Source organism: Silurus aristotelis, assembly GCF_946808225.1.
Source record: "Silurus aristotelis genome assembly, chromosome: 1".
Classification (NCBI taxonomy): Eukaryota; Metazoa; Chordata; class Actinopteri; order Siluriformes; family Siluridae; genus Silurus; species Silurus aristotelis.
In genome coordinates, this window is record NC_139574.1 from 7,326,062 (window position 1) to 7,348,543 (window position 22,482).

The 22,482-nt window shown below is 39.5% G+C and overlaps 1 protein-coding gene across 1 annotated transcript in view; it reads right to left on the minus strand.

The window, feature by feature from the left end:
* Positions 1 to 2,731: 2,731 nt before the first annotated feature.
* adarb2 (adenosine deaminase RNA specific B2 (inactive)) overlaps positions 2,732 to 22,482 on the minus strand; it is a 246,600-nt gene continuing 226,849 nt past the window's right edge. The window contains exons 7-10 of the mRNA XM_083546030.1: positions 21,910 to 22,084; positions 10,309 to 10,490; positions 5,082 to 5,266; positions 2,732 to 3,241 (exon numbers count right to left, since the gene is read on the minus strand). Coding sequence (XP_083402156.1) covers positions 3,065 to 3,241; positions 5,082 to 5,266; positions 10,309 to 10,490; positions 21,910 to 22,084 — 719 coding nt within the window. The 3' untranslated portion in view covers positions 2,732 to 3,064. The remainder of the gene's footprint in view (positions 3,242 to 5,081; positions 5,267 to 10,308; positions 10,491 to 21,909; positions 22,085 to 22,482) is intronic.

Below are 22,482 nucleotides of genomic sequence, written 5' to 3' on the forward strand. Positions count from 1 at the left end.
TGCCGTTCGGTCATGCCTACTACTGACTCTTTTTCTTTGAGATACTAAACAAGTCATTTATATCATTCTCTTTTCTATTGAGGAATAAAAAAAAGGTTTCTGACAGCCATTTTGGACGTCCTGGAGGAAATATGTGAGGATTATAAAAGGAGTATGGATAGAGCAGGTGATGATGATCTTTACCTGTAACCTTTAATTGGGTTTGAAAAGACTGGGGGAAAGAGACCTTGATGGAGGACAACGTTCTCCATCCTAATCTACTGCCTATTACATCTCAGTCTACAGTTAGTCACAGATTCAGCGAAATACACTGAAGGTGGAGAGCAAGAGGAAAGTGATTCATGCACAGGGTTGAGGCAACGTTCGGTCCACCAGTATTACCACCACTCCACCACTAGGTGTCACTATACAGCTGGTACAGGCATTTACACGTCGCTTCAGCGTACAGCGTGTCATCAGAGAGGATCAACTTTACACAAGGATCTCAGAATGTGAACCCAAAATGCAAAACTTGACTAAAAGGCAAGAAAATCATCAGTGTTTAGTTATCTGCTTCATTTAGAAATTGCTTGTGTGTCACGACAGAGGACAAAATGAGAAGAAATGAAATCTGTGTTCGTCTGACTGACTGCACAAATCCAATTGTAAAAATGATGCATTTATATTTGCATTATAAATAAATAAATAATAATCTGATAAGCAGATCTCACTTACTGACTTTAATTGACAGGTGACCTAATGCTTGTTAAATGCATGACAGAAATTCATACATTATCAAAAATCAAAAAAACTTTTTTTTTTGATCCTATATTATATTTAAAACAATCCACTGTTATCATTTTTCCACCTAATTTTTTATTTATTTATAGATATGCAGGTTTAAATAGCATTTCTTTATTTTTCCTTCTAAAACAAAAGTATGATTTCACAAAGGTCATATTTATAATTTACTTTAAAATGTCTTACATTTTTTTTAAAGATTTATTTTATTTATTTATTTTTCTAAAAGATTCTTTTTCTTTTTTCTTTTTTTCTTTTTTTTTTTTGCTTTTAAACATTTGATGGTAAAATCATTTTGTGGATCATTATTTGGCAATTCGGTTTTATTTCTGAATATTTTTTTTTTTTTTAATAAAATGAATTGAAATTAAATTAAAATGTATTTATAATATTTTTTTTTCACTTTATTTAGTTATTTACTAATTACATCTGATATTAGTATTTTATGGTGGATATTGTGGACCTTTATTCCAAATAATATTATAACATTATAACCGAATAACATTGTTATAACTATTATTTTGTCATAAACTTAAAACATAAAGGTTTCATGTATGTATGATTATATTTATTATAATAATATAATAATAATAATAATAAAAATAATAATAATAATAATAAGCTATGATTTTTTCCCTACATTTCATTTGCATTTTTGAGGTAATTTTATTTTTATTTAATATTTATGCGCTATGCCCCAAAATATACTAAAAACCAGACGAACCCATTTCATTTAGTCTGAATTGGTCCTCCTGATGATAAACACTTACCTGATGACACCGTTAAACATAAAACGTATCAAAAATATATTGTGTAATCAAAAAAAATTAAACCATGAACCAAATGAGGATGGGTTCCCCTTCAGAGTCTGGTTCCTCTCAAGGTTTCTTCCTCATAACATCTAATGGAGATTTTCCTTCCCACTGTCTCCACGGCTGCTCATCAGAGATAAACACACATCGCTCACCTTAACTGTTAATTTCTGTAAAGCTGCTTTGAGACTGTCTGATGTGAAAAGCGTTCTTGACATGACAAATATAAGGACACGTGGCAAATCCCCAGGGAGGAACCATCATCGGCGCTGTACACAAAAGTATTAGGACACCTGAGTTTTCCAGTCATATGTGGTTCTTCCCCAAACTCTTTTTCTCCCCTTTATTAGAACTAGTAGACCCAAACCTGTTCCCGCATGACGATGCTCCTGTGTACAAAGCAAACTCCATGAAGATCTGCTTTACATTGTTTGGAGTGGAACATCTCCTGCTATTGAGCTCCGTCCCTCGAACATGATGAACGTGATGAACGCTGACTGCACTTCAGGCCTCCTCACCTCACCTACATCACTACCTGACTTTACCCACACCCTTATAGATGAATGAGCACAAACGTCCACACTCTAGTGGAACATCCTCCCAGAAGAGTGGAGGTTATTATAAGCCGATGAATAGAAACTAAATGTGGAACAGGATGTTTAAAAGGAAGCACATGCGCAGGTGTCTACAAACTTGTGTCTATATAATGTAAATCTACAGTGAGGCAACATAATAGAAAAAAGGAAAAAAAAAACAAGTACGCGTGTCACAAGAAACCTGGCAGGGCGTACCCGCCCGAGCGCCGCGTGCAGACCCTCCTGAGCGCCGCGTGCAGACCCTCCACGCTTTAATGGCACCGTTTATGTTCCCTTGTCACTATTTCTTCCTCTCGTCTCTTTATATTCCCTGCGCTGCACACAAAAGGGCTTGAATTAACCTGTCGCTGCAATGTCAAATCACCCTCCTGCTCTCTTTTTCTTTCTTTCTTTCTTTCTTTCCGTCAGAGGTGAGCGCGAAGGAGCGAGTGTGTTTGATGAAAAGGAAAGAGGTACAGCTTGTATAAGTGTGTGTGAGACAAAAAGAGAGAGAGAGAGAGAGAGAGAGAGGGAGATTGAGAGAAGAGGGGGAGGGGCCCATCATTCTGACAGCACCTTTAATTGGACGGTGCGCCAAGAAATCTACAGGGGCTGAGAATCCGGAAATGGGCCAGCGATGAGGACGTGGCTGCTGCCTTTCACTTTGCCGAAGGTTAACACACACACACACACACACACACACACACACACACACACACACACACACACACACACACAGCTTTATTGGAGTGTAACAGCTGCAGGTGAGATGGAAGAAAAAGAGGGGACGCTGGAAGGTGAAAATAAAAAGTCGTTCCCAAAACCCATTTTTTTCCTGCTCCTAAGGATCAAGTCTTCATGCCCTCATCCTGCCGTGTTTATGTTCGAGTTCTGGTTTCATGGCGTCAGCACGAAGCGTTCTTGCTCCGCCGGTTTCCTGACCCACGTCCCTAATCCGGCTTCCCGTAGCGCTCGCACCCACTGCTCCTTGGCGCTCTGGTACGACGCTGCCGCCCGCTTGGCCTCGCCGTACGTTAGCAGGCCGCCGCTCGAACCCGAAGCGCTCGCTACCAGCTGCAGGAAGAAAGAAAGAAAGCAAGAAAGTAGAGAGTGTGAGAGAGCAAAACAAAAATGAATGAGCCGGCACAAAGCGGGAACTTGAACAGCTGTGTAATCTCCCCATTTAAATTTCACAAGCAATTGAACATTCTGTGAGCTTTTTGGTGCATTTTCTTTTGTCCCACACTTTCTTCTCTCTCTCTCTCTCTCTCTCTCTCTCTCTCTGTCTCTCTCTCTCTCTCTCTCTCTCTCTGTCTCTCTCTCTCTCTCTCTCTCTCTCTCTCGCTCTCTCGCTCTCTCACACACACACATAAGAGATGGGAGAGGTGCAGCAGATGAAGAAGAAGAAGAAGAAGAAGAAGAGGCATGGGGAAAAGTAAAGTTTCTTCGAGATTAGCGTGTGAGCTGGTGCGGCTCTCGCTGTGCTCGGCGAGCGTTTGCCGTGCGACGCTGCTCAAGTGCTTTTCATGATGATTACCAGCTCTACAGTCATTAGACTTTAACTGCCACCATTTGGTAGAGCAGCCGGAGCTCTTCTGTACACTTCCATGACAAGGCCGTGTGTTTTACTTTCACGCTTTCCCAAAGTGAAACTCGTTGCAAACATCTCGACTTGTTCTCAGTAACAAAAAAAAAACACAACTCAGGCTCCCTCCAGGTTTGTGTTGAAGAAACTGTTTGTAAAAATGCCACAAAAAACCCCCCCAACATACGAGAGTTTTAATGCTCGTTTCTCAAAGCACATGATGGCAGAGCTAGTGTAGTGTGCATCTAAGGGCTGAACATCAACCACAAGACAATATTGCAGGGGTTTTGTATTTAACTGATTCATACAGCAGCTATGGGTTTAAGGGGCCAGCATGAGGGGCCCAACAGGGGCAACTTGGTGTGGCTGGGATTTGAACTCATGACTTTCAGAGCCAAAGTCCAACGCCTTAATGACTAAGCAATGACCTCCCTTCATATGATATGAGAGATCTGCATTATGAGTTTACCACGACCACAATACAGGAGGAAAATAAGGAGGTTGAAAAAGAGGTAGAAGCTGACAGCTGAGTGTTATTGCATCATAGAATGAAAGCACCAATGAGGTTCAAGGATGCAAATAAAGACTGAATATTAAAAAAGGGGTGGGGTTGTGAAAAGTTTTATTATTATTCTTATGTTTATATTGATAGAATCTGGATTTTATGATGAGGAGAAAATGTACAGGTGGTTTTCTCCATATATGTATCTCACAATGCTAATATGGCTTTCTACTGTATGTATTTATTATTTGTATTATTTTATTATTAATCTTATTATAGTTTGATTGTTTATAGATATATTGTTTATATATATATATTTATTTGCTTGTTTATTTATTTATTTAAATATTATTAACTTATATCATTCGAGTGTTAATACGTTTTTTTATTTATGTTTGTGTTATTATTACTACTGTTTTTATTTGTTTGTTGTTTATGTTTTTTTTATTTACATTAATCGTATTTTTCTTTTTTATTTGTTTGTTTTCTTGCTTGTTTGTTTGTTCATTAGTATTTTTTTTCCCCCTGTTTGTTTGTCTTTGTTCTTTCTCTGTATTGTGATGCAGAACACGTCGGTGTTTCATCAGTGCGCATAGAAGTAGTATATTTTTTTATTTACGAAACATTTGCTGCTGATGTTTGCTGTCATTATGTTATGAACAAACAAAGGACAAAAACAAACAAACAAACAAACAAAAAAAAACGGTTTATAGATTATGGATTTTATGGCGCGTGTGACTGCACTGTAACAGGTTTTATTTTTCTGTTAATGACGCTGATTGAGAAATTGTGTGTGCGTGTGTGTGGGTGGGTGGAGCAGCTCTCACTTTGCGATAGACTCTGTTCCAGCGTGTAAAAAGTGCACGTTTACAGAGTCGTGATGGAGCTCCACAGTCTCTGCATTTGCCCACGGAGGCGTTGATCACCTCCAGCTGCTCGTCTCCTGCAGTCCAGTTCACGCTGAAGCACGAAGCCTTGAGCTGCTGCCAACACTCACTGCTGCTGCTTAGACCTAACACACACACACACACACACACACACACACACACACACACACACACACACACACACACACACACACACACACACACAGAATCAACATTACACACATTATCAGAGGGAAGTCGAAATCCTGTAATATCATGTGTAGGAGTGTAGTGAGGAGAACTCTCACTCATCAGCACCAAGTGGACTACAATTAATACAAACTCAGGAATCTAAAGCAAGTTTCATCTGTTTGAAGGTCCTGTATGTGACACAGATACTCCATTAATGTACTGAATAGCCACAGGGTCACTCGTGACCTCACCAGTGTTTATTATGGACTTCTGTACAGATACTCTACTGACTTATTTAAAAAATGAACTAATACAGTCCTGGGCAAAAATATTTTAAATGGTGAAAGACAGAGAAAGAGGGAGACAGAAAGAGAGTGAGTAGGAGTTGGTTAGACATTTATTATGAGTTAGATTGGGGAGGGAAGAGAAAGAGAGATAGTCAGACAGAAATAGATAGAGAGAGAAAGACAAAGAAAAGGTGAAAGAGCGAGATAAATAGAAGAGCACAGACAGAAAGAGAAGGAGAGGAAGAGAGCGACAGTCAGGCAAACATAGAGAGAGAAAGAAAAGGTGACAGTCAGGCAGACAGAAAGAGAGACAGACAGAAAGAGTGAGGGAAATGGTCAGACATTTATTATAAGGGAGGTGAAGAAGAGGGAAAAAGAGGGAAATTATCAGACAGACAGGAGAGAAAGAAAAAGACAAGGAGAAAGAGAGAGAAAGAAAAATGAGAGGGGGAGAAAGAGAAAAAGAGAAAGACAAAAAATTGAAAGAGAGAGAGATAGAGAGAGAGAGAGATAGAGGGATAGAAAATGAGTCTATAAGTGGCTATATGAGCAGGAGAGGGTGTGTGTGCTGAGAGAGGAGCGTGCATTAGCGCGGTATGCTAGCGACACGGCGACTCACTTAACCTGCTTAATTGGCGGTGAGTGCTGGAGTGTTCCATTAGCTTAGTCTAATGTAGTGTCTGTGCAGTAAACATCAGTCCCAGACACAAAAGCCCTCTCAATCCCCTGTCAAAACATATTTGCCACATCAATTAGCGTAGCGCTCGTTCAGAGCAGGTTGACCGCGCGTTAGCGGGCGCAGGTGATGTTGCGTCTAGAACCTGGCGACGTGAGAACGATTTACCCCAAGACAATAAAGAACGCATCACGTTGATGCGACGACTTATTCTGCAGCGTGTCCTCGTGCCGTATCCTGACATATTCGACTCCGTAAACCGCATGCGTGCGTTTCAATCACAAAGCAAACAGTTCGAGATGAAATGCTGATGAACAAAAAGAACGGAGGAATAATCTCCCAAATGGCCTCTTTCCCTGCATCAACTTCCATTCTTTCATTTCTCAAACAGTTGCGATGAATCTCCTGCCATCAGGACAATGATCCTGTCTCCTGTTGTTGTGCCCGTGCACTAATAGACTTGCTCTGTATCTGAGCATTTCTCTCGCTCTCTTTTTCCCTCATTCATTTTTTCTTTTCTTTCAGTGTCTTCGTCTCTTCATTCATGCCTCATTTTGCATCCCTCATTGACTCACTCTTATATTTCTCTAATAGACCGTTTGATTTTCTTCCTTTATGAAATCATGATCGATTATCGATGCTCATTGTTCTGGGGTTTGCCCTTTATGGTGACGAGCTCTAATAACTCTTATTCTGCTTTCGATGAGCCGACACTCCTCCATCACCACAGGTACACCTTATATCCACCGTAAGTGTGTGTGTGTGTGTGTCTGTGTGTGTTTACTTAAAAAAAGGTGTTAGTGTATTTAAAAAGTGATCCATTCTCAATGACCACCACAGAATCTTCATTCATCACATAAACCATATTAAGTTTTTAAATATAGAAACATTTGAAATCTAAGAATAAATTTCTACCCGTCCGTCCGTCCGTCCGTCCGTCCGTCCGTCCGTCCGTCCGTCCGTCCGTCCGTCCGTCCGTCCGTCCGTCCGTCCGTCTATCTATCTATCTATCTATCTATCTATCTATCTATCTATCTATCTATCTATCTATCTATCTATCTATCTATCTATCTATCATTCATTCATACCTTTCTTGTCTATCTATCTATCTATCTATCTATCTATCTATCTATCTATCTATCTATCTATCTATCTATCTATCTATCTATCTATCTATCTATCTATCTATCTATCTATCTATCTATCTATCTGTCTGTCTGTCTATCTGTCTGTCTGTCTGTCTGTCTGTCTGTCTGTCTGTCTGTCTGTCTGTTACTTATTCAATCCTTTTATTCATTCATACTGTTCTTGTCTTATCTATCTATCTATCTATCTATCTATCTATCTATCTATCTATCTATCTATCTATCTATCTATCTATCTATCTATCTGTCTGTCTGTCTGTCTGTCTGTCTGTCTGTCTGTCTGTCTGTCTGTCTGTCTGTCTGTCTGTCTGTCTGTCTGTCTGTCACTTATTCAATCCTTTTATTCATTCATTCATTTCTGCACTCTTTTCTTCACTTCTTTAACACACTCTCCATTACTTTGCACTGTTGACCCCAGGTACCTGAACTCCTCCACCTTCTCCACCTCTTCTTCCTGCAACCCCACCACTCCACTCTCTTCCCTATCATTCACACACATACTCTGTCTTACTCTTACTGACTTTCATTTCCTTTTCTCCAACGCATACGTCCACCTCTCCAGGCTCTTCTCCACCTGCTCTCTACTCTCACCACAAATCACAATATCATCCGCAAACATCATAGTCCACTGAGACTTCTGTCTGACTCGTCCGTCAACCTGTCCATCACCACTGCAAAAAGTGAAAGCGCTCAGAGCCGATCCTTGATGCAGTCCAACCTCCACCTTAAACCAGTCTGCTGTTCCTACAGCACACTTCACTGCTGTCACACTGTCCTCATACATGTCCTGCACCACCCTCACATACTTCTCTGACACACCTGACTTTCTCATACAATACCACAACTCCTCTCTCGCCACCCTGTCGTACGCTTTCTCTAAATACACAAACACACAATGCAACTCCTTCTGACCTTCTCTATTCTTCTCCATCAACATTTTAAAAGCTGCTAATGCTAACTAACTAACTAATGCTAACTAACTAATGCTAAATGCTAACTAACTATTATTCTTTAAAATGCTAACTATTGCTCTTCAAAATGCTATAGAGCAAAAGCATATGAAAAAATGTCTAAAGCTATGTCCATTCATTTGCACTATAATAATTATAAACGTTTATTTATTTCTGACACTTATCCGTGCGTGGTGTTAGTGTTACACAGCAGTAGCACATGCGTGACCCACGTGTGAAGGACAGGCTCATTGATTAAGTGAAGAAGCGATTTTGCTCGCTGGTAATAATAGCTCTGCTTCGCTCCTGGAGACCTCTGTTCTTTATGACAGCGGGGCTTAAAATAACCAGGACCCCCCCCCCCCCCCCCCATACACCCTGCTTCCACCCTTTCCCAACAACAGAGGCAACACAATAGAGGAAGAGCTCATCAAAGACCATGAAAAGGCTGAAGAGGAGGTGCAAAGTGCAAACTCCTCCTCTCCTGCTGATAAGTCGTGTGATTAGATTGATTATGGGGATGAAGGATAGAGCCGAGAACAACCAACAGCATAACACACACACACACACACACACACACACACACACACACACACACACACACACACACACACATTATTTATATATATATATATATATATATATATATATATATATATATATATATATATATATATATATATATATATATATATATATATATTGGTATGACCTCAACCAACAGCATAACACACACACACACACACACACACACACATTATTTATATATATATATATATATATATATATATATATATATATATATATATATATATATATATATATATATATATATATATATATATATATATAAATAATGTGTGTGTGTGTGTGTGTGTGTGTGTGTGTGTGTGTGTGTGTGTGTGTGTGTGTGTGTTATGCTGTTGGTTGTCCCGGTTAAGGTCATACCAATGTCCATTAATCCTTGGGAAAACACATTTTTTTCTGCTATGTGTACTTTATATTACCTTTATATGTAATTCACATCAGCTTTCAAATCAGCTCAATAATATTAGCACTATTTACATATAAAACAACTTACAACAATTATTAAGAAAACATGAACATCAACGCTTGCGTGTTGTTTTACCTTTGATCATGAAAAAAATGAAATTTGCTAGTAGTTTCTTTATACCTGCCATCATAATTTATTTATCACTTCCATAGTAACAACCTGAAAAACTCATGAGGATGACAATAATCTTCAGGACAGAGGAGTTTGCATTTTCTAAATAAATAACTAACTAACTAACTAACTAAATAAATATATATATATATATATATATATATATATATATATATATATATATATATATATATATACGTTAAGAAAAAAAATATGTACAGGACCGTCCTGCATACACTGTACAGTATATATACTGTACAGTGTGTCTACTTCAATCAGCAAATTGTATAGTCAGTGTTATAGATTTGTCTGTATGTTGATCACTCTGAAACGAAAACAAAGACGTGATAGCGTTGATGCTGTGAGCAGACATTTTGATCTCACTTCACTTGCTGAACTCGAGCTCGAGTGGACCGCACCACGATTGCGACCCGAGGGGGGTGTTTTCTTAGTTCGATAGTAGCTTACGAGTTTTTAGTGTAACGGAGGTTCGATTTTACATCCACACACAGGCAATAAAGCAGTGAGACACGTGTTAACTGGCTAATCAGGATTTTGCTTATGACATTGAGAGGGTGTGTAAATTAAAAACATGCAAAAAAAGTCTTGTTGATTAGCAAACTACGTTGTTCTTGCTGGTATGATATCTGGGAAATACTGAGGACCTGATTAACCTCAACAGGAAGGACCTTTCCCCTGTGTCAGGTGGTATGTTGGTGCAGCAGGAGTGTCAGTATTGTAGTGTGTATTGTAGTGTGTGAAGCTTCACGTACTGCTGAGTAGAGGCTGGTTGCGACGGTAGCAGGCAGGAAGTGAGCCCAGATGCTCCATCCTCTGGTTGAGTGTTCTGGAGAGGTGACCGGTGTGTGTCAAGCTGCCTACAGTCACACTGTACAGATACACGGGCTCCACAAAGTGACTCAGCAGCGCCCCCTGAAGGCCAAGTACATTCCACCTGCACAGAGAGAAAAAGACAGAGAAAGATGGCAGTTAACAACTATTTCACAACTAATGAACAACCTCTTTTGTTACACTAAACAACACTATCTCAAGTGGTGACTTTTTACTCAACTAAATTAATCGATCCTTTTTATTTACGAGATCCAATCAGGATAGAGTGCATGCTCTGTTTTAAACTTGTTTTGATTGCCGGTTGATGGTATCTACTTATCACCAACATACAGTTCAGCTTCAGTTCAGGAGAGGAATAAATAATAGAAGAAACTCCTAACTCCAACTTGCCACAACACCTGTGGCAATAATCTGTGGCACAATTTTTTTGAAGTAGTTTAAAATACATTTCTAAGATTATTTTAATATCGTAATGTCATGTGTCCTATGATCGCCGATCAAATTATTTCTTTCAAAATTGTGTTTTCTTTACAATGTGTGATCTTTCATACAGCTTGACTTGCTGTATTTTCCATCCTAATAAAGTGGTGTTCAGTATTTAGGCTCAGAAGGTCATGAGTTAAAATCACAGCAGCATCAACTGCATGCCACTGCAGACCCTTGAGCAAAGCCCTAAACCCTCAAATGCTTAGTTGAATATTGTCAACCAAATGCTGTAAATGCAAATGCTTATGCTTGGGGTTCTCATTATTTGGAAACCACTAAGCACTTCTGAGAATGGCCCTTCATGGACAGTCTAAAGATCCATGAGGATCAGTGTGGTTGGTAAACACTTACTAACCATGATGATTACACTGAAATGCAAATAATTTGAACAGACTTTGTTACAATGGTTTTGTTATACAAAACTTAGATATGATAGCTTTAGAACTGCAACTGCCACAAAAAGTATCGACTACATCAATAAACAATTTAAAACTTTATATATTTTAAAATTATAACAAATTTTTTTGGTTACGTAATACTGTATGTGGGGTAGCTCCATGGTTAAGATGTTGGCCTTCTGATCAGAAGGCAATGAGTTCAAATTCCACCACCACCATTGCTGGGCCCTTGAGCAAGGCCCTTAACCCTCAACTGCTCAGTTGTATGAATAAGACAATTGTAAGTCGCTCTGGATAAGGCCATCTGCCAAATGCCTTAAATGTAAATAATATAAACGCACTAATAATCACAATGGTACCGTCCGGCAACACACAGATGAGGATGGGCTCTGTTTTGTGTCCAGGTTCCTCTCAAGGTTTTTTCCTCAGGAAGTCTCAGTTTTCCCTCATCATTGTTTTGTGAAGCTTCTTTATTAGGGATAAAAATTTAAATAGATACATGTATAAATGCAAATTCTGAACCTATGTATTGGCATATACCTACTTGGTGTTCATTGTTAACAAAAACAGTATATAAATGAAATGTAATTAAACCTGAATTGCCTAGCAGGTAATTCCTGAACTCAAACTTGGATTTTGTATATAACCCAAAAAATAGAACCGTTATATTTTTTTACATTTTAGATAGAATAATAATATCTACAATATAGATATAATAGTGGGAGTAGTATAATACAATGTATATATAAGTACAAAATTATATAAATCTTAGTTCAGCTTGGTGTAATCTCAATTCAAACAAATAATATAAAATTACATACAATTAATACAATAATTTAAATAATAATTAAAAAACGTTTGAATGAATTCAATAAATGTTAAACTACCAGATAAAGATGGGTTTAATTTCGAGTCTGGTTGCTCTTAAGGTTTCCTCTTCATACCATCTCATTGAATTTTTCCTACCCACTGACTCGCTCATTAGGAAGATTTTATGACATTAAAATTTGTAAATATATTTTTCTATAAAGCTGCTTTAAGACAATATTTATTGTTAAAAACGCTATAAAAATAAAATCTAATTAAAATAAATAGTTAGCTTAGTTAGCTTTGTGTTTATGCAAATTAGAAACACCTCAAATAGTAAGCCTCGATCCTTTTCCTGTCAATCACCAATATTTATCGCATTGTACACTTTTCAGGCCACAAGCTTCAGAATCCTGAGGCTGAAACCTCTCAGGCTTTTCAAAATCAAATTCCTGCTTCTGTATAAATAAACCTTTAAGTATGTCTGTTAAATGACAGTGTTTCTTCTGCCTAGACCTAAAAACACATGATTATTAAACATGCCTTGTGTGTGGAAAGGAGATGATAACATACACAGCCATAATTTATGGTGATGTAACACACACACACACACACACACACACACACACACACACACACACACACACACACACACACACACACACACACACACACACACACACACACTGTCACATCAAGTATTATCTTCATTACTGTGAAATCCTTATTAGCATAACATACACAGAATACAGGGTGAATTAGCATATGTTGACTCTTTGCACAATAAAGGTACAGTCACCTGCTTAGGGATCGAGAGACGAAAGCGAACAAATTGCATTTAGATCCAGACATTTCTAACTTTTTTTTATAATAAGTTAAACAGTATGGAAATTCAACCTAATAGCTACTACACTGCTTAATTATTGAGTCTGATTGGTCAAAAGGTGTTGATTTTTCACAGGTATATACAGTATCTTACAAAAGTGAGTACACCCCTCACATTTCAGCAACCTTCTCAAGGGACAATAATATACAAATAAAACTTGAATATAGTAGTAGTAGTTAATGTGCAGCTTGTATTGCATTATAGATTTACTGTCTTCTGAAAATAACTCAACATACAGCCATTACTGTCTACATAACTGGCGACAAAAGTAAGTGCACCCTAAGTGATAACCATGAAAAACCACATGTCCTATTCATCACCTGCATGTTTTTGGTCTCCTTAACAGGACCATACAAATTTGTGTTTCTTTTATTACAGCAGTAAAAAATTGGCACGATTGAGTACAATTCTCTCATACTGAGCACTAGATGCTTGGTGTATTTCTTTGCCTTGTAAAGTAACATGTACGATGGGAAAGTTAAATCTAATCTAAATGAATCTAAAAATATGTTTTGCTCGTATTTCTAGAATACTAAGCGAATTCATTAACAAGAGAGACAATCCTGGACACACACATTATGCTCCTAATTTTTTTTCCTCCTCATTGTTCTTTTTGCTGTTAATTAATGCCTTTTTATGTCAGTAATGATTACAATCACCTCTCTCGCATCTCTGTTCATCACTAATAATGAGTCGTGTGAGCTTGTGGCTCCCCGAGCAGTCAATTAACACTGAGCACTTTTTTTTTCTCCTTCCTTTCCCGGAAAGGAAATGTTGACATCTCCGGCGTATGCTCATGAACCCTGGTGTCAAGTCTGTAGAACCTCTCTCATACCTATGTAAAGAGCCGGAAGAGATCAAGATCTTGCACTTTTATTCTTTCGTTCATTTTCTCTCTCTCTATCTCTCCCTCCCTGCTTTGTGCCTTAGAGGGGAGAAATGATTTAGCCTTGTGATATCCATTTGCCCGGGATGCAACGATACGAATTAGAAACATCTTTTAATCTCATGCAAGAAAAGACAACCATCTGGCTTGTGTATGAACTTAAAGCAGGGACAAGGGGGGTCTCTCTCTCTCTCTCTTTCTCTCTCTCTCTCTCTCCTTTCTTCTTGTTCATTCCAAAGCCATTAAATTAAAGCGTTCATCTACATAAAACTTGGAACGCAATATAAAGCATCATATTCACTGTCAAGCTGGTTTGGGCCTTCAATTAAAACCGTCGTCACTTTAATTAAACATTCACTCCGCTCAATCAACTCCCTGTATATTACTGAGGGAAAAAAAAAACAACAAAACAACAATCGCACAAACATCCATGTACGAAATTTTTGTTGTTTCCCCACTAATGAAAATGGACGATCATGGACACAACAATGGTTTAATAAGGAGGTGGTATCAAATAGTTGTTAAACTAATGGTGCTCACTGGTTCTTCGATTTCATCATGGACAGCAAGTTAGAACAAAGAGCAAACATGAAATTCTGCATGAAACTGGGCAAATCTGCCAGAGAGACGTTTGACATGACATACGTTTGACATAGAGATCAGAAAGACCTTCGACGAGTTCAACCCTGAAAACATCAAAACCGTTCAGCAACTTGTGCATGATGATCATCGGAGAACAATCCACATGATCTCACATCCACAACCACCCTACTCGCCAGATTCTGTTCCTGAGGACTTCACCCTCGTCTGGGCTGGACATTTTCTGCATTAAGCCTTGCTCTGCTCTCCATTGTTACAACCCACAATGTTTTGTATTGTATTGGATGGTATGTGTTGGGTATGGTTGGTATTTCTAGTCTGTGCAGATGCCATAAAAATTTTATTTTAAGGCTCTGTATAGCTTTTGTTCTTTTGTTATTTCTGACTGACTCTTGTTTCTGTTGTCCTCTGCATCTCCCTCTATTAAACCAACTACTTGCATGTCTTCCTTTTCCACATCTATAAACCCCCTCCTTGGTCTTCCACTTTTCCTTCTTCCTGGTGGCTCCATGCTCAGCATTCTCCTACCGATATACCCCATGTCCCTCCTCCTGTCTTTTAGTTAATGCCACTGTCTCTAATCCATACAACATCGCAGGTCTCACCACAGTCCTATAAACTTACCCTTTTACTCTTGCAGATACTCTTCTATCACAAATCACTCCTGCTATCACTCTTCTCCACCTACTCCACCCTGCCTGCACTCTTTTCTCCATATCCTTCACTTCCTGTCACCCCTCTTCTCTCTCTCTCTCTCTCTCTCTCTCTCTCTCTCTCTCTCTCTCTCTCTCTCTCTCTCGAGTTAAACATGCTCCTGAGGTTAAAGTGACCACTGTTCCTGCCCCTCTTTCCTCAGTGGATCTTCCCACTTCGTCCAGGCCTTCCGCTGGATAGTGTTCTCTTCGACTGGAGGCCACTCTATGCAGCTGGGGAAGGTTTCTCATCAACGCCTTGGGTGGTTCCATGAAATTCCAGCGTTAGAACGAGAGCTTTGAGGATGGATTTAGACTGTAGTTAATGTCAACAGTCTGCTACACTGACTCAGGAATACAGTTTGCTTCTGATCACCATCACTGCACATCTCAACATTGTTTATCTGCAATAAATGGACATTCGGTGCACACAGATGAGGATGGGTTCCCTCTTGAGTCTGGTTCCTCTCAAGGTTATTTCCTTATGCCAGAGTTTTTCTTTGCCACAGTCGCCACCGGCTCGCTCATCAGGGACAAACTTACTTATAAAGAACATATTTATTTTTTATCACCACATTATCTGTGTAAAGCTGCTTTGAGACAATTTTCATTGTTAAAAGCGCAATACAAATAAAAATGAATTGAATTGAATTAAATTTTCTTCACTTCTCTAACACACTCCATTACTTTGCACTGTTGACCCCAGGTACCTGAACTCCTTCACCTTCTCCACCTTTTCTCCCTGCAACCGCACCACTCCACTGCCCTCTCTCTTATTCACACACATGTACTCTGTCTTACTCTGACTTGCATTCCACTTCTCTTCAGCGCATACCTCCACCTTTCCTTTTTTTTCACCTGCCCCCCTTCTCAAACCACACCTGCTTAAGGAGGTGGACTAGGGATAAGAAATTAAGAATAACAGCATCCTAGAGTTGCGACATGGCACAGACCTGTCTCTTTGGGCCACCAAGGAGACCACTAGGGCTATTGGCTGGTCTATGGCATCCCTGGTGGCTAACAAAAGGCACTTGTGGTTAACAAGGTCATGCCAACTGGCCTGTTCGGCGATGCTGTTAATGCTGTCGTCAACAGATTCCAAGAGGCCAAAAGGCAGTTGGCGGACCTCCAGCGATTCCTTCCTAGCTGGTCTCACGAGTTTGCCCAGTGGGCTCAACCCCAGCCAGGTACAAGTTCACATCATGAGGTATAAAGACAGAGCTCCAAGTCAAAGCCCAAAGAAGTAACAAATCTGAGGACAGTCATTAATAAAAAGGGCATCAACAAAGAAGTCCTGACTACTAGAGAAAAACCTGTTAGTAATGGGTACCAGGTACCACAGTTCTGAGTGCATTTGTGGGATCTGGCCGTGGTTCTTAAGTGCCCTTGAGGTTTCTCAGAGTCAAGACTGCTTTTCTTCTGGCCACCTCTTCTCTGAAGAGAGTTGGGGTCCTTCAGGCCCTTTCTGTGGCCCCCTCTCTTCTGGAGTTTACGCCAGGCATGGCCAGGGCCTTTCTCTACCCCAGGCCGGGGTATGTTCCCAAGGTGCCCTTTGTTGCCAGTCATGGCCAGTCATGCTCCAGGCATTCTATCTTCATCCCTTTCGGGACCCCGACCAGTAGAAGCTTAATACATCCACAAAACTGCCCTGTGGAGAAAGTTGGACCAGCTCTTTTTCTGCTATAATAAGGGTCTTCTTGCTGACAAGCAGACCATCAGCAGTTGGATTGTGGATGCTATCTCCTCTTTTTCTGACTCAACCCGAAGTGTGAGGCCTGTACCTCTGGGGTTTCTCTACAGGACATTTGCAATGCTGTGGGCTGGTCCACCCCTCTGACCTTTGTCAGGTCTTACAACCTTGACCTTAGCGCCACTCTTGGCTGCTCAGTCCTTCGACCAAGCTGTGCCCATCCAAACTAGGCAGGGATTTGTCAGTCTGGCAGTGTTGTACTCTTGTTACCAAAGCATTGGTGATGTAGCTTGAGTTTCTATATAGGAACATCTCTAGGTTACGTCTGTAACCCTGTAACCCCAAGAGAACAAGATGCTGCATCTCAGTGCCATACTTCCTGCATCCCTCCAAATGATTCCTTAAATTTTACAAAGCTAGCGCGGCCTCCACCACATGTGGTTCAGAGCGTGGTCAGGCAGAGGCGTTCCCAAAGTGTTCTTGATGCAGCGTTCACGTTCCCTTGGAGAACCAGGGTTACATACGTAACCTAGAGACTCTTGCACTAAAAGACGTTAAAGAAGCCGAACAGCAACAAAGACAAACAGATGGAAGCTGATGGTCATAATTAAATTGAACATATGGTAATAAATGCAAACACAGCTGTGAGTGTGTGTGTGCGCGTTTGTGTGTGTCTGTCTGTCTGTCTCTTTCCTTCTTTTTTCCTCTCTTGTGAGTCTTAGTCTTAGTCTTAACCTACCTCTTTTTCTCTCTTTTGTCTGTCTTATTGTCAATCTGTTCCTTTCTATCTGTCAATCTTCCTGTCTCTTGCTTTCTGTCTGTCTGTCTGTCTGTCTGTCTGTCTGTCTGTCTGTCTGTCTGTCTGTCTGTCTGTCTGTCTGTCTTTTTGTCTCTTGCTTTCTTTCTTCCTGTCTGTTGGTTTCTTTCTTCCTGCCTCTTGCTTTCTATCTGTCTATCTGTCTTTTTGTTGCTTGCTTTCTGTCTATCTGTTTGTCTGTCTTTTTGTCTCTTGATTTCTGTCTTTCTGTCTGTCTCTTGTTTTCTGTTTCTCATCCTGTTTCTTGCTCTATTTTCATCTATCTTTTTGTCTCTTGCTTTCTGTTTGTCTTTTTGTTTCTTGCTCTCTGTCTTTTGCTTTCTCTCTGTCTGTCTGTTTTTTTCTCTTTCTGTTTTTCTTGCTTTCTGTTCCTCTCTCTCTCTCTCTCTCTCTCTCTCTCTCTCTCTCTCTCTCTCTCTCTCTCTCTCTCTCTCTCTCTCTCTCTCTCTCTCTCTCTCTCTCTCTCTCTCTCTCTCATCTCTCTCTCTCTCTCTCTCTCTCTCTCTCTCTCTCCTTAGCAGCAAAAGCAGGAAGCCCAGGAGGATTCAGATTAAGGCAGGAGATATTCACTATAGGAACTCATTACAGCAGGATTATCATAGCCGCTCCTCACTACACGAATGGTCATTAAATGACAGCGGCGTTGACCTGCAGGCTGCTGCAATGTTATATACAAATATCACGCCGCCCTCTCATCCCTTATTAGAACACGGCAGAGACATGAGGGCTGTTTAAACACAACTAACCCACCTTAATAAAAACTAATCCGCTAATAAAGAAAAACCTTAAATCAATGTGTGTGCATGTGTTCAGGGACGTGGCTCTGAGTCCTCTCACACCAACGCCGGGTGGAAACTGGGCTGCTCGGTGCCACCTCAAGTCCAAACTCACTTCACCTGGGACAGAAACAAGCACCAGTCTCCCACAAACATCAGAACTACATCCGCAGAGGATTTAATGAATCACACTCTTTTTTACGATAACAGACATGAGCGTACCTCAGACCTCAACCTGTTATTAGTATTGTACAAATGCATAAATTAAAAAGGGAAGGAGGAAAAGTGCAGAAAAAAAAGAAGAAAAAAGGAAGAAAGAAGGAAAGAATGAAGAGAAAAATAGGCTGACTGGTTTGTGAATGACCTCCCTCGAGAGATCACTACTATAAATGATAATGGATTTTACCGATATCGATAAGTAGGATCGTACTTGCCGATAACTGATTAATCAACCAATACTTTTTAAAACAGAAATTGAAAAAAAACACGAAACAAACATTAGCAGGATTCAAGCAACTGAGTTCATAAGGAAAAAGACATTAGGAACATGCCCACTGAATTTCGTCAAATTAGGCAGCCATGTTTTTTGAGATACGCAAATATCGATATCCTCATGACATCTTATGGCACACTGGACAGGGACACTGTTTGAAAACAATCAGGTCGATCGGACTAACGGTTGCGTAGTTATACCCGTTTGTATAGAGGTTCAATCTTATTGCGCCACCACGTAGTCAAGCTCTGTATATCTTTGTATATGACCACAGAGTGAGCTCCTACATGTCTACCAATTTGGGTGAAGATATCTCATTGCATTCATGAGTAACAGCCATTCAAATAATTTGGACCCGCCTAATTTTTTGCCAACCCTTTGAACAGTAAAAAGGAAGTGCAAGTTTTTTTTTATAATTATTGATAGGCACTGACCACCAACATTGCTGCACTAGTGTGGTTCCGATCGGACAAAAAGCCTAGTTCATTAAAGAATGTTTTTTAACTCATTAAGAATAATGAATTTAAGATTTAATTGACAGCATTCATTCTTAAAGCAAAGTTACTCAACATAAGGAGATTAATATAATGATATGAAAATTGAGTGTATGTTAAAAAATCGCGCAATATGCAATCATTTATACACTTAAAAAACATGATACCACCCCCTAAAGGCCGAGTCATTTAAAATTCCTACAGACTTTTAGGGCCATGGGTTGAACATGCCTACCGAGTTTTATGTTGATTGGCCTTCACTAACCTTGTCTAACAGGTGCTTAAATGTCATTGGTGGATGGCGGCCATGTTTTTTGAGATATGCAAAATGTTCTCATAAATATTTATATAAGATTGAACACTAGACTAGACTGGACTCTACTTCCCAAGTTTCAGGTCAATTGGACAAACAGTTGTTTAAGTAGTGGTTGGGGGGAGTGGTGGCTCCAGCGGTTAAGGCGCTGGGTTGCCGATTGGAAGGTCTGGGGTTTAAGCCCCGGTATCGCCAGGCTGCCACTCTTGGGCCCTTGAGCAAGGCCCTTAACCCTCTATGCTCCGGGGGTCCCTTACGAGGGAAATTTCAAGGTCCGTGACGTCGGAGTGACGTGGGGCCGCCTTCCCGTGGGCTCACCACCTGCAGGAGGGACCGTAAGGGACGGTGCTGTAAGGACTGGGCAGGGGGCCTGCTTAGACTGCTGCCCCCGCAACCCGGATTATGGATAAGCGGGAGAAAATGAATGAATGAGTTGTTTAGGTATAGCAGTTTAGCACCACCAAGTGGCGAAGCTATAAAATATTTTCTCTTCTGACCAAAGACCGAGGACTTATACAAAGATTCGTGAAGATATCTAATTCTGTTCATGAGTTATTGCCATTTTGTCAAAGCAGTCATGCCTACACACTGAGAAGGAAATGCAACGTTTTTTGATAATTATTGATAGGCACTGTCCAGTGAACATTTCTGCATTGGTTTGGTTCCGATCAGATGAAGAACCTAGGACAAGTTGACAGCAGTGATCCTTGGGGCAAAGTTGCTCAACATAAGAAGATCTATTGAAGCATATCAAATTGAGTGTATGTTTGAAAAATTGTACAATATACAACCATTTATAAATTGAAAAACACGATATCGCCCCCTAGTGGCCGATTTTACTCAAAATATTTATACAATTTTAGAGGCACGACTTGAAAATGCCCAACAAGTTACATTTTGATAGGCTGACCTTGTCTAACAGGTGCTCAAATGTCATTAGTGGATGGCGGCCATGTTTTTTGAAAATACGCAAATGTCCTCAGAAACCCTTCTGTAAAATTTAACAGAGACATGAAACGGCAAGTCAAATCGATTCAGGTCAATTGGACGAACGGTTTCGTAGTTTTAGCAGTTTAAAATTTTCGCGTTGTTTAGCACCACCAAGTGGCAAAGCGACACAATTTATTTTTTATTGACAAAAGAGCCTGAGCACATAGACATATATATATATATATATATATATATATATATATATATATATATATATATATATATATATATATATATATATATATATATATATATATACTGTATATATATATATATATATATATATATATATATATATATATATATATATATATATATATATATATATATATATATATATACACAAAAATTATGTTTTTTTACATAACTAAATTTTACTTTATAGACTGAAAACTTCAATAAGCATTTTCTTTGCTGAGACTGAAGAAGTGCAAGTATCTGAAAGTTTTGAGTCTAGGATGTGTCTTCTTTCAGCTATGGCCAGAAATGTGTGAAATAAATTTTTTTAGATTGAAGTGCCCCCCCTTTGGCCAACTGGGTTGATACTGTGTCAACCTCTCCCCAAATTGAGCTCTACCAACTGGCCAAGTTTCAAGTTTTAAGGCATTATGGTTAGGTCTGCACGATCAGTTTAAGGGTGGAATAACAATAATAATAATAATAATAATAATAATAATAATAATAATAGAAATCTCTACAAAAACAATAGAGTTTCAGCATTTCATGCTTGAACCCCTAAAAACAGTTCTGGGTCATAAGAACATGCTAAATGAAATAAATATATTAATTATATTAATAAATGTTGAGAAGAAATAAAAGACACATTCAAACTAAAACAAAAAGTAAACTTTCAAATAAATAAAAACAGTTACAGCCAAAATAAATTTAAAAGACAGCAGGTGGTTTCAGTGATTTGCCTCTACTGTGTAATGACAGCAGACCTTCTCAGCCGCTCCAGCAACCCGGAAAAACTATCAGTAATGATTTTTTGCTGATATGCTGATATTCATCGCTAACTATCGGTGGCGAAGAAATCGGTCGACCTCTAATTAACACTGCTGATGCGATAACTGATATCTTGAGCCTGATTTTGTTGTGTAATTGTCCATGTGACACTCTGCCTCAAGAAGTGATGTTCGTGTTGCTATAACACGCAGGGGGTGTGTGTGTGTTGAGTGTAGATGCAGTACACACCTGGCGATCTTGTCAGTGCAGGACATCGTGACCAGACTCTCACCCTGCATCACTCCATCCCACGTCTGTACGGCTGATCTGCACCGGACCGGCAGCGTTCCTTCCCCTGACTCGATCTTACTCCTTAGACGGCTGTGGAACTTCTTCACCACCGGCCTGCTGCTGTTCACCAAGACTGAAATGTTTTTTTACAACACACACAGAAGAAAAAGAAAAAATCACCTTCCCAAATAAAATAACAAATCCAAGTCAAGACCATATAACTTAAAAAAAAAAAAAACATTTTAGAATTATCAGAACCCAGAAGTAAATTGTATTGAAAACACATTAAATATTAAAAGAGGTTGTGCAGGAGACCTGAACACGTCTGTGATTTCATCATGGACAGCAAGTTAGAACAAAGAGCTAATGTGAAATTCTGTGTGAAACTGGGCAATTCTGAGAACAATCCACATAATCTTACATCCACACCCACCCTACTCGCCAGATTCGGCTCCTGCTGACTTCGCCCTCTTCCCCGAAACCATTGTGAAGATCCGGAGATTTGGAAAGAAAACTTCCAAGACACATTCC